This window comes from Corapipo altera, unplaced genomic scaffold (genome assembly GCF_003945725.1).
Source record: "Corapipo altera isolate COAL_440 unplaced genomic scaffold, ASM394572v1 1, whole genome shotgun sequence".
Lineage (NCBI taxonomy): Eukaryota > Metazoa > Chordata > Aves > Passeriformes > Pipridae > Corapipo > Corapipo altera.
The window spans coordinates 19,315,503-19,327,877 of record NW_020884873.1 but is presented as its reverse complement, the minus strand read 5'-3'; the positions used below and the strand labels follow the sequence as shown (position 1 = coordinate 19,327,877).

Genomic DNA, 12,375 nt, shown 5'->3' with positions numbered 1-12,375 from the left:
GAGCTCTGTTCTGTTTGGCATATTACCCTGTCTTCCACCAGATATCAGTATTGATTGAATCCTTCCTGGTTCTTTATGAACGACCTATGGCCTACCTCTCCCCTTGTTAAAACTCAGGTTATCACAAAGCGCTCTAGTTTTTATCATGAAAGTATTTCCTTATTTCAGTAATTACCGTAAAATGCACAAGGAATAATTAGGTGGGTTGTATTTAGAGTGGAAAGAGGATTCAGAATTGGCTTAAGGTAAACCTTTGTGCATACATAGTCTGTGAGATGGGTAAGAAAAATCCAAACAGTAATATAATTTTAAATTGTACTACTATTAGAGAAAATACATAACAAGATAACACTCTCTGAGGAGGAAGAGCATAATTACTAAACTGCTATGCTAGTCCTTGCACATCTTAAATTACCAGAGAAACAAAGATAATTTCCATAAATATCACCAGAAGTTTAGGAGATTGCTTTCTTCTACAAAGCTGAAGTTTTGTAACATCAGATATCAAATGACTATTTACTTGAAACTAAAATGCAACATGAAAAGTAAATAGCTTGATTTACTTAATAATTGGTAAAAAAATTCATACAAAAACAAGCAAACAAAAAGAAAACACCCCACACAAGGCAGTAGAGTAAGTTTGCCTCCCTTGTACTGAAATTCCAGGATGTCAAAATAAGCCAACTGTGTGTTCATAAATCTCCAGATATTAATAAATTGCTTATGTTTCTATAACAAGTGCAATAGGAGGCTGTATGAGACACTATTTGACTAGACTTTAGCGTTTTAAGAGGTAAAACACATGGTCAAAGGAACTGGTTCTTAATCCATATTCAGAGCTGAAAGAAGAGTTTGTGTTACTTCCTCCTCTTCAAAATCAGTTTAAACTGTCAAAATAGCTTTAAATCGGAAGATTTCAACTTCGACCCCAAGAAAACCCTCTAAAGAATCAGACTGAGTTGTTGCTGTAACATTTATGTCAAAAGGAAATTTTTAATTTGCAAGGAAAAACAAAAGTTTCTCTCTTCAGAGGTCTCTCCAGCAGCAGCACACGGGATTTATCGCCTCTCCTTTAACTCAAACCGCGTGTTTGCCGCTGGAAACTCTCCCGAACGCAAGTACCTGCTCTTCTCCTCCCTCACCGGGGAAATGGGGCGATTTGGTGGCAGAAATTCCGAGGAAAATACACTTTTGTTAGTCCAAAGAAACACAAATCGAGCACACCGAAGGGCTCCCCGGCCGTGCAGCGGGGCGGGCTCTGCAACGCACCAATCACCGCGCGGCTCCGCTCTAAAAATACGAGCATCTGACCCGCGCCAGCCCAATTGTGTTCGCCTGCTCCGCAGAGGACGCCGCCGCGATGTCCGAGACCGCTCCCGCCGCCGCCCCCGATGCGCCCGCGCCCGGCGCCAAGGCCGCCGCCAAGAAGCCGAAGAAAGCGGCGGGCGGCTCCAAAGCCCGCAAGCCCGCGGGGCCCAGCGTCACCGAGCTCATCACCAAGGCCGTGTCCGCCTCCAAGGAGCGCAAGGGGCTCTCCCTCGCCGCGCTCAAGAAGGCGCTGGCTGCCGGCGGCTACGATGTGGAGAAGAACAACAGCCGCATCAAGCTGGGGCTCAAGAGCCTCGTCAGCAAAGGCACCCTGGTGCAGACCAAGGGCACCGGTGCCTCCGGCTCTTTCCGTCTCAACAAGAAACCTGGAGAAGTGAAGGAAAAAGCTCCCAAGAAAAGGGTGCCCGCAGCCAAGCCCAAGAAGCCGGCAGCCAAGAAGCCAGCCAGCGCCGCCAAGAAGCCCAAGAAAGCAGCAGCAGTGAAGAAGAGCCCCAAGAAGGCTAAAAAGCCGGCGGCTGCGGCGGCCAAGAAAGCGGCCAAGAGCCCCAAGAAAGCCGCAAAGCCAGGCCGCCCCAAGAAGGCAGCGAAGAGCCCGGCCAAGGCAAAAACGGTGAAGCCCAAAGCGGCCAAGCCTAAGGCAGCCAAGCCCAAAGCGGCCAAGGCGAAGAAGGCAGCGCCGAAAAAGAAGTAAATTATAATACCGGAAGAGTCCTGCTCTACATATTTTGTTATCCAACGGCTCTTTTAAGAGCCACCCACACTTTCCCTAAAGGAGCTGAGGCACCGGGGTCGTCCATAACCTGCAGCAGGGATCCAGTAATTCGTAAGTCGTCAAGAGGTCAATTGTGTCTTTTTTTTTTTTTTTTCCTCCCTAGGATTACCGAAAGAAATGCTAACGAGCACGGTATAACGCGGCGGCTTTAGGGAAGTGTAGACTTTTTTTTTTTCTCCGAGTAATTAGTTTGACTACCAGGAAGCAATGTTAAGCAATGTTTTGTAATGATTTGATAAAAAAAAAAGGATGTATGTTTTTTTAAAAGATGTATTTTGTAACAAAATAATGCAATTGCCAGGCACGCTACTACTGAGCCATGTCTAATCTATTGTATTATTTCACTTAAGGTGTCTCCTTAAATGCTTTGGTTTGTCTGAGGGAGGAGGGGAGGGTTTCTTTATTGACACGAAAATAGCCCTGAGCTCTCCCGATCCTTTTGTTCCCGCTGAGAAAGAAAGCTTGAAGTATTGAAAAAGCCCGCTCTGACCAAGGATTGGCCGGCGGAGAGCCCGGCCCGCTGGCCCCCCCTTCCCCCTCCCTCCCCGAACATTACGGCTCTTATCTCTTTGAACTGTATCAGCCACTCTCGGAGAAGAAAAAGGCGGAAGAGGGGGGAGGGATGGGAACTCTCAACGAATAGTGTTCCCATGTTCTCCGACATAGCAACTAAACGGAAAATATCCCATACCAGGAAGGAATTTGCATGGGGAGGACCTTTTGGCACGCCTTTGTTAACGAAAACCTGGAAAGCGTTGCTACTATCACCAAGCCAAAAATGCTGTTAATAAATATGGAAAAAGACAAAACACGGGTTGAGTGATTAATATAAATTGGTGTAACTATGGTATGGATAACTGAGCTCTCTTATGATTTTGTGGGTGGCTCTGAAAAGAGCCTTTGGATTGTTTTCTCCGGAAGAGACAACGTGCCGCTTTTCCTTTTTGTTTACTTGGCTTTGGCCTTGTGGCTGTCGGTCTTCTTAGGCAGCAGCACGGCCTGGATGTTGGGCAGCACGCCGCCCTGCGCGATCGTCACCTTGCCCAGCAGCTTGTTGAGCTCCTCGTCGTTGCGGATGGCGAGCTGCAGGTGGCGGGGGATGATGCGCGTCTTCTTGTTGTCGCGGGCCGCGTTGCCCGCCAGCTCCAGGATCTCGGCCGTCAGGTACTCCAGCACGGCCGCCAGGTACACGGGCGCGCCGGCGCCCACCCGCTCCGCGTAGTTGCCCTTGCGCAGCAGCCGGTGCACGCGGCCCACGGGGAACTGCAGCCCGGCCCGCGACGAGCGCGACTTGGCCTTGGCCCGCGCCTTCCCGCCCTGCTTCCCGCGCCCGGACATCTTCTCTGGCTCGCTCGCCGTTTAGAACAACCCGCAGCAGGACAGAGCAGGCAGACGGCGCTCCCGGTCTACAGCCCCGCTTTAGAACCTCGTCCCTTCGCTGATAGGCTGAGAAGTAGGTCTCGTCTGAGCAGCCAATGACGAGGCGAATCGAATTCTGACCAATAAAACCAGGCTATTGAGGAATGATGATGCCTTGTATTTTGCCCAATGAGAATGAGCAAGGCTGATACCTCATTTGCATAAAGGGGCTATAAATAAGCATGTAGTCGGCCATCGTCGCATTCGTTTCTGACCTGGACTTGGAGCTGTTGTAGTGATTTGTGGGAGACGCGCGTTCGCAGCCATGCCCGAGCCGGCCAAGTCCGCGCCCGCGCCCAAGAAGGGCTCCAAGAAGGCGGTGACCAAGACGCAGAAGAAGGGCGACAAGAAGCGCAAGAAGAGCCGCAAGGAGAGCTACTCCATCTACGTGTACAAGGTGCTGAAGCAGGTGCACCCCGACACGGGCATCTCCTCCAAGGCCATGGGCATCATGAACTCCTTCGTCAACGACATCTTCGAGCGCATCGCCGGCGAGGCCTCGCGCCTGGCGCACTACAACAAGCGCTCCACCATCACGTCGCGGGAGATCCAGACGGCCGTGCGGCTGCTGCTGCCTGGCGAGCTGGCCAAGCACGCCGTCTCCGAGGGCACCAAGGCTGTCACCAAGTACACCAGCTCCAAGTAAATAGCTGCTAAAAATACTGTATAACCCAAAGGCTCTTTTAAGAGCCACCCACCTTTTCAATAAAAGGGCTGTACAGTCAACTAAGAACACTTTAGTTTCCTAGTGTGGAACCTTATCTTGCAGTTTTGGGGAGTTTGTGCATGCCACTTATGGCTAGTTCTGTTAACATACTGGTTTGTAGTTTAATGTGTTATTGAACATAAACTAATTGGGCAATAAATCACTATAACTAGAGGCATTTTTAACTTTTCTCAAGATGACACCACTTTTTGTTAATCTATGGTTCTCTTGCAACTTTCAATATTGTGTTATATGTGAGCAATACCTCACTGATCTCAGGGTTCATGTAATGTGTTAAAAGACTGGAATATTTCTGCATTTTTTTTAGCCAGGAAAATCAAAATTATTACTAATGGATTCTTATCCATGTACAGCATAACTATTGTAAGATCTAGCATTTGATGGTGCTCAGTCTTTGGGGTTTTTTGGTAGTTTTTATGATAGCAGAAGTAAGAGGACTGCAGTGCACTGCACTATAAAAGTATTTATGTAGTTACAAGTGACATTTATCTTAAGATGTTACCAATAACCCAGTGATTAAAACAATTCAGAAGTACTTTCTACAGTCTTTGTCTCCTACAGTTGTCTTAATTATTATACAGTTCATGTGAATTTTACAGTAACTTGCCTAGCTTCTCCCTATGACTGCTTGAGGTTCCCCTTGCAATTAAAAAATATGTGAAGTTCAATAGTTTTTATACATATTTGACATTTCCTGCATTTATATGTCATTAATTGTATTAAAAGTATTAAATATTAAGAAACTAGGCACTGTGGGCTGACTTAGCAAGCTATCAGTTATCATATATCTACTTGTCAGGCTCAAACTATGGAATCACTCCATCACATTCTTGGATAATTAAATGCTACCATAGATGCAGATCAAAGCCATTATCACTTTTCAGCTGGGTCTGAACAATCTTGACTTTCAAGTATATATTGTGGACTTCTGAAGATACTGAATTCATAGAGGGACTCAACCTTCCTAGTAGTGACTGCATGTTGTTTGGTAGTACAGGTAATGAGACAGGCACCAGGTCTCTCAAATCTGACATCTATTACCTAATCAAAGTTAATTTCAGCTTGAAGGTTTATAGGGACTTCTCAGATTGGATTTCAGATATCCAGTGGGAATTGGCATCCTCTGTACTCCATACTCTTCTTCAGCAGCTCGAAATGGCATTTTAGACATCTGCTCACCAAGTGCTTTACTGCAAACTCTGGAACACAGGTTGTGTATTCTGGGCCTCTGTATATGTCCAATGCCTAAGAAGATTAATGAACCACAGTATATTCCAATCTCTAGGTTTTTATAAGGGTACCTGGCTCACTAGAAAAGGACTCTAGAAAAGGATTATATCATATGAGCACATAAATACGTTCATATTTAACATGATGATAATCACCAGAAGAATTTTACACTGGCTATTATTCTCTATAATCACTCGTGTAAAAGCACCCTAGTTCAAAATACAGCTGTCACAGGGCTGCCCTGTTGCCTAGGTTAAAATAGGAGCTTGGTGGTGCCTTTTGGACTCCCAGCTCATAAGCATTCCTATTACCTTTCCTGTCTTTATATGGTCCAGGTTGCACACTTCGTTAACATAGCTGTCATAGAAATTTCAGGTATTTTTTAATAGACTGTTTCAGTACGGGAAATTGTTTCTAGGCCCATGAAACTTAACTCAAGATAATTAAATGTTGCTATGATTGTTCCTTTCAATTTCAGTATCAATGATAAGGCAATATTAGGGGACTATAATGTGAACATAGCATTTGACATCAGATCTGATTGTAACACAACCCTTATTTTTCTAACAGTGCTGAGAAAAAAGTCTCTGAACTGACAAAAAGCAACTAACATGGAAATTTTTTGTGCTTGTTCTTTTCACCAGAGGTAAAAGCAGTAGGATTTGAGCTCAGCAAAAATAACCAATTCGGTTTCATGTCTCAGGAGAATGTGAACTTTCAAACATTCAAAACATTCAAAACCAATAATGCAAGTAGTGTGAATATACATATATTCACACATATACAGGGTGTGAATATGAAGTCACATGGCTGCTTATTTTTCCATCATTCATGTTCTTTGCTGTTCTTTCCTATTTAGTTCAAAGCAGTGCTGTTTGTCTTAATCCCACTCTGCAGAGATGACATCAACAGCAACAGTAAGATGAGAGTGTTCAAATACATTGTCCTGGTATAGCAGGAATTATGCTGCTTCCACTTAGACCATGTAGGAATTATGTACATGCCACCTCTAAATGGTTCCTGCCCTAGGTTCCAGATTGAAAATGAGTTTCCAATCCACTGAGTAAATGTAGTTTATTTCTCCAACATGCAGAGCAGCTAGAGCTGAGTGTCTTCAAAGAGGAAACCTCTGCACCAGATTGCAACAAAAATTATACCTGTACCACTTATCACCTGATCCCAAAATCCAATAATTTAATTCTTGTTGGTGTTCCCTTGATTTCCTGCTGATTTTCTGATCACTGGGCTGGTCATCTTCTGAAGTTTTTTCATTCTCTTCAGGTTTATTTCCATGATGTTTCTTCATTCTGCTTCTATCTTGGCAATTTCAGCTTGTTCTGTGTTTGTGGCATTAATTTTATCAAAAAGTTTAGGCTCTTATCAGCTCTTGTACCCTAAGGCTTCAACTTGTTGAGCTTCCAGTGATAAGCAAGGCTATTAATCCTAACAATTCTCAACACTGGGATGTGCTAGAATGCATAATGTTTAAACAGACCCTTCATGTTGTATTTTTATCTACCCTCCATGTTTGCCTTCAAAATTCCTCTTGATTCACATTAACTGAAATATAGGGTGTATCTGCATTTGGTTATGCAAAAATTTTTGTCAAAATACTTTTTTTATACCATCACTTTTTTGTATCTTAAATTACCAGAGTTAGATTACGGTTTAGTAATGTAGTGAATAACCAGCAATAATACTGAAGAACAATACAACCAGTACAAAATTTCTTGTATCTTATTTTTATCAGAGTAATAAAATTAGTAGCATTCCTGGAAAATTCTCTAGATCACCATACCTACAGTAAAATTTATTTATATTCATTGTCATGTTTAAAAAAGAAAACCAACACCCTCTGCTTTTTATTTCTACAGAAGTGAAATACACAAAATTTAAAATATAAAATTTAAAATATATATAAAATTTAAAAAATAACTTTATTGTCCAGTTAACTAATTGAGTAGTGAATTAGAAATTAGAAAAGGCTGTCATACACCTGACCCAAAACCTGACCAACTGTCTATAGCAATTTTCTACTACTTCACAGTTTTGGTTGTAGTTTTTTGAGTATTTTTGTTGTTGTTGTTTCTTTTGTTTTTATTAACGGAATAAATCAATATCTGCTCACCTGCTCATGAAATCAAATTCTTTTTCATAATGGCCACAGATTATAACTACTTGACACACAGGGCAAATTATTGCAATGTTACTGTCACAGAGACTTTCTTTTCCAGTTTTAATATAAAGGAATATATTTTAAAATAATTAGCATTGTAGGAGAAAGTATTGACTACAGCTTGGGAAAAATATTTGGTCTTACACACACCCATATATAATGGTTTTGGCCAGTAATGAAAATGTGCCCAGTTCAAATTGTAAATGAAAACAAAAATTGAGACTTTGTGTTCCAAAACCTGGTGTCAGGGTTAAGCCGTTCAGAGCACAGCACAGCTCAAGACAGGACACAAATCTCACTGGAGAAGAGGACTAGAAGTAGACGGGAACATAGCTGGGAACTTCTCCCTTCCCATCTCATACATTTACAAGAAAGGAAGAAACATTACAATGAGCAGGAGCAGCTCTTTCCTCAAAGACTGGGGTCACAGAACAAGAGGCTTATGTAGGTAGAAAGGCCTTTTAGGCTTTAAGTTTCTTTCATGGCTACAAAGAACTAAATTATTTGACAGCAGCCCTGATGGAGTGGTTGTTCCAAAAGCATTTCTTGTCAAAAATGATAATACATATTAATAGCAAAGGTTCATCCTTTCATTTCTAACACTGAAAAGCTCAGGAAGCAATTCTGGACATATTTGCATTTCAAAACTAGAAAATAAGTTGCTTGTGTGTGAAAGGAATAACAGAATAGCTTGGAATTTTAATCACTAATAAAATCCACAATCTTTTTGTATTTGTAGTACTACTTGTATTTTCATGTAGATGTTTTACTTGCAAAGGTTACAGGAAAGTGGAAAAAACAATTCCTGAAATAAGAAGAGAGCACACATGGAGAGTTACATCTGGAACTTGGACCTCAGATAGAGGAAAGGATATTGACCTACCTTTGTGCAACATCAGATCTATGAAGAGATGTACACACCTCCTGTAAGTCTCCCTTTTCTTTTTGTAGCAGGTAGCAGCCACTACAACGTTAAACAATCCAAACATTCGACATGATCAAGTTATTATTTTTGCGTTATGCACTTGGGACACAGCAAGGTTAGTGTCTTTAATCATCTTGCTAGGAAAAGAGGACAAGAATTACCATAGGAATGACACAGCCCCAGTCTTTCTACACACAGAAATGTCTTTAAACAGAGCTGCCTCCACCTGCACTCCAAGCACCAGCAAACCAGACTGACTGCATCACAGGCAAACCCGGGTGCTTGGACTCAGCTGAGCTGGCTCAGGAAGCCAAATTTACCTGAATCAGTTCCGCTCTCTACATGTGGGGACTTCTGAATACCTTCCATAGGTACAAATCCTACGAAAGAAGTGAAATGGTCACATGGATGTAAAGCATATTTAGATACTGGAGTTTTAGCCTTAGCCGATATTTAAATGTCAGGCAAAACCTCATGGGATGTGTATGTGTCATAATTCAGACTTATCATTGCAGCTTCTAGTTGTGCATTTATTGACAGGTTAAAAATAAAACAATGATGATTTCTAAAATGTTGATAAGGGTAATCAGGGTGATTAACACTTCTAACAGAATTAAGGCAGGTAAGTCAACTACTCTTTTTGTTTTCATTTTTACAGTATTTTCCATCTGAGAACATTTGCATGGAAGATCGTATTTCTCAGCAGGATATGGCACAGAGTGAAGACATCAGGTGAAAAACAGGTGAAGACAACAAGAAACTGCAGAAGAACTGTAGTTTATTTACAACATTTATCTAAACTGAATCATGTGTACTCTTCCATTTTACTTACAGGTTTCTTTATTGACAGTGAAAGAGTTAAAAATACTTTAATTAGTGTATGGGGGGGGAAGTGAAGAGGAAATAGATTGCTTCTGGATTTAAAAATCTAATACCCCACTCTGCTCTTTCAGGAGGTATCCAACCCTTTTCTTTACCTTCTCCCCTCTGTTCCCAGAGGAGTCTTGCAGTGCAGGGGAGTTGGAGGAGGCTGCAGAGCAGCATAACCCACTCAGTCCCCAACCCTCGCAATGCCCCCATTCCCCCTGCAAAGTCCTTTTCTGCCCAGCTCAACACCCCTTCCTACTTCTCTTCAAATTGTCTCATGTTACCCTGCTCTCCCTCCTCCCACTGTTCTGTAATGGACCTTGGCTCCCTCCTCCCAGAGGCAGATTAGTCCTTGAATCTCTGTCTCTGGCACTGGTGTGGGGAGCAGGAAAATACAGCGCTTGTCATGGCCAGACTGACAAACCTGAAGAATTTCATCACCACTGGAGAAACAATGGGTCCTGGTGGGAACAGTCCACTCTGTTATTCACCCCCGGCTGCATTTATGCTTCAGCTGAGCTATTCTCTGTTAACATGCCCAAATGAAACTTGTGTGATTAAAGAACATGAAAAAGCCAAAGTGCTCAACAGGTATTAAAAGGCCTGTGAGTGTTTTGGTTATTTTTTTCTCGTTCCCTCTCTCAAGGAACAAAACACACAATGAAGAAAAAACAAAACACAAATTCATACGTGAATCATTCATTTCAATGCACAGCTATCTTGTCAATCCAGGGGCCACTGTGCACTCCACCATCTGAAACTGCGCACGTACCCCTTTCCTCAAACATGGTGGGAGAAGATGGATGTGTAGTGGGGGGTTTGGGTGAGGGGTGCAGTGTCAGTGGATGGGCTGTGTGGGAACAGGACCTGCTAGTAGGGACAGGAGGGGAGTGTGAGTGATGCATTGCCCAGAGAGCTGTCTTATCAGAGATGCTAAATGGGTCCCAGGAGGCAGTTTTCTCTTTTTCTCCTTCTGATCAGAGACATTTTCACATTCCTCTCCCATTCTGCTGATATAAAATCAAGTTATTGTCAAAAATATATCCAGGTATCTGTCTGTGCTGGTTATAGGAGGCTACCAGTGTTCACAATGGCACTGTTAGGAAATACATATATTTTCAAAACCAATCTCCTTAGTTACCCCAGTTTCGGTAAACCATGTCTATAAAATATCTTCCCAGAAGTGTCTGGCTGTACAATATACATTCAAGGCCCTGTGACCCTTCATAATTTAGATCTCATGTAGCCATATTATTTTTTGGCTTTGTTTCCCACATGTATAATTCAAAAGTAGAACTGTGTAATGACTAAACTCATTCTTCAGCAGGGAAGAAAGAGGAATGACTACAAAAATAACTATTAATACTATATCTTCCTGACTATTACCATTGTATAGTTGATAGCAGAGCATTCATTTATAAGGGAAAAAAACCCCATAAAATTGTTCTCTTGAAAGTTTATGCAGTCTACAAAGTAAAATTTAAATCCACGCACACAACAACAAGGCAATGTACCCAGGGTTGTTCATAGGAGTCTTTCCCATTGTTTATTACAGTCTGATATGCAGATGAGAGTTTCATGATGTAGAACACAGAGGTACAGATAGGAGTGTAAACTTCCTTCCCTTGTAGAGGGGTGAATATATCACCAACTTAATTTTAGGAAAATTAAACTCAGTAAACATCAGGTCCACAGATACGTCAGCTCACACTTCTCTTTTTCCCTAGACTGGAGGACAGAGCTGGGGAACACCACAGTCACATTGAAAACTGCTCCTGTTTCTCCAGTGCCATGAACTGCAGAAGAGAGTCCCAGAAAGTCAAGAAGCTGTCAGGCTTCTATGGCCAAGAGCTTGCACAAGACCACAAGAAAAGCCACGCTAAAGCCATAAGTAAATCAGAAGCAAGTAGGGCAGCACCAAAGCAGAGAAATAAACTTTTAGCCACATTGTGCCCTGCTGCATGGCAGCAGCTTTTCTAAGAACGACTCACTTTCTCCCAAAACAAAGTGTGACCTCGAAACTCCCCATACCACATGGAGAAGAGAGCGTGGATTCAGTGAGTAGTGCTAGCAAAATGAAATGACGTGACAGTGTTTTTGCAGTTGAACGCAGTGACTGTCATCTTAATGGGACGTCACATCAGATGAGAACACTGACGACTCTTCCCTGCATGAAACCTTTCCCTAGTGCTTTACAATTAATTCTGCCAAGGAAAGCCAGTGGGATTCTTGCATACATGATAGTGTTAAAACTCAGCAAAAATTGAAATCAGTCAGAAGCCCGAGGCTGGGAACACCCCTCATGTTGCAAAACAATTGGTTCAGAGTCACTGCCAGGACTTCAGTGATTGTTTTAGGGCTTAATTTTTCATGTGCATGCTTTGCTTCCCTTCCCACTCCCTTTTCTCTCAGTTTGAAAAATGGAGGCTACTATTTAGTACTCCGGAACAGTAATAATATAGATTAATATTGACTTCAGTTAATGTTGCCCTCTAGTACGTACCGCACAGAGCACTTAAAAGAAAGCCAGAGCTGACTGGCTACAGGTGTAATTTTTATACCAGTTACAAAAACCATAATTGCTACTGCTAAGATTGAAAATATATACTTTCCAAAAGCAGAAGAGTTTACTGAATAATTAAAAAATCCTAAAAAGGCAACAACCAACAAGATGAATCCTAGTGGGGAACACAATTTCTTTAAAAATATTAGCATCTACTACCAAAGCAGGTTTCCCACAAAACACAGATGGGAACAAAGAATAGCACCACTAAAGCAAAGCCGAGAAAAAAAGGCAGTTTCCATGTTTCTGCCTCAGTTCACTAAAGAAAACCACAATGACTCAGCCCTTTCTTTATGACCAAAGTGGGTGGCTCTGAAAAGAGCCTTTTTGTTTCTTGATTACCCTTAAAAAATATTTACTTGGCTTT

The 12,375-nt window shown here is 42.3% G+C and overlaps 3 protein-coding genes across 3 annotated transcripts in view; 2 read left to right on the top strand and 1 right to left on the bottom strand.

The window, feature by feature from the left end:
- Nucleotides 1-1,340: 1,340 nt before the first annotated feature.
- Nucleotides 1,341-2,910, top strand: LOC113955790 (histone H1.01). The gene has a single exon (XM_027661650.1). It carries the CDS (start codon nt 1,361-1,363, stop codon nt 2,018-2,020), a length of 660 nt encoding a protein of 219 aa, XP_027517451.1. The 5' UTR covers nt 1,341-1,360; the 3' UTR covers nt 2,021-2,910.
- Nucleotides 2,911-3,038: 128 nt separating this feature from the next.
- Nucleotides 3,039-12,375, bottom strand: part of LOC113955798 (histone H2A-IV) — a 14,820-nt gene continuing 5,483 nt past the window's right edge. Inside the window, exon 2 of the mRNA XM_027661659.1 lies at nt 3,039-3,439. Within this exon, the coding sequence (XP_027517460.1) occupies nt 3,050-3,439 (390 nt within the window). The 3' untranslated portion in view covers nt 3,039-3,049. The remainder of the gene's footprint in view (nt 3,440-12,375) is intronic.
- LOC113955803 (histone H2B 1/2/3/4/6) lies at nt 3,496-4,260 on the top strand. Its single transcript, XM_027661675.1, has one exon. The coding sequence runs from the start codon at nt 3,786-3,788 to the stop codon at nt 4,164-4,166; it is 381 nt and encodes a 126-aa protein (XP_027517476.1). The 5' UTR covers nt 3,496-3,785; the 3' UTR covers nt 4,167-4,260.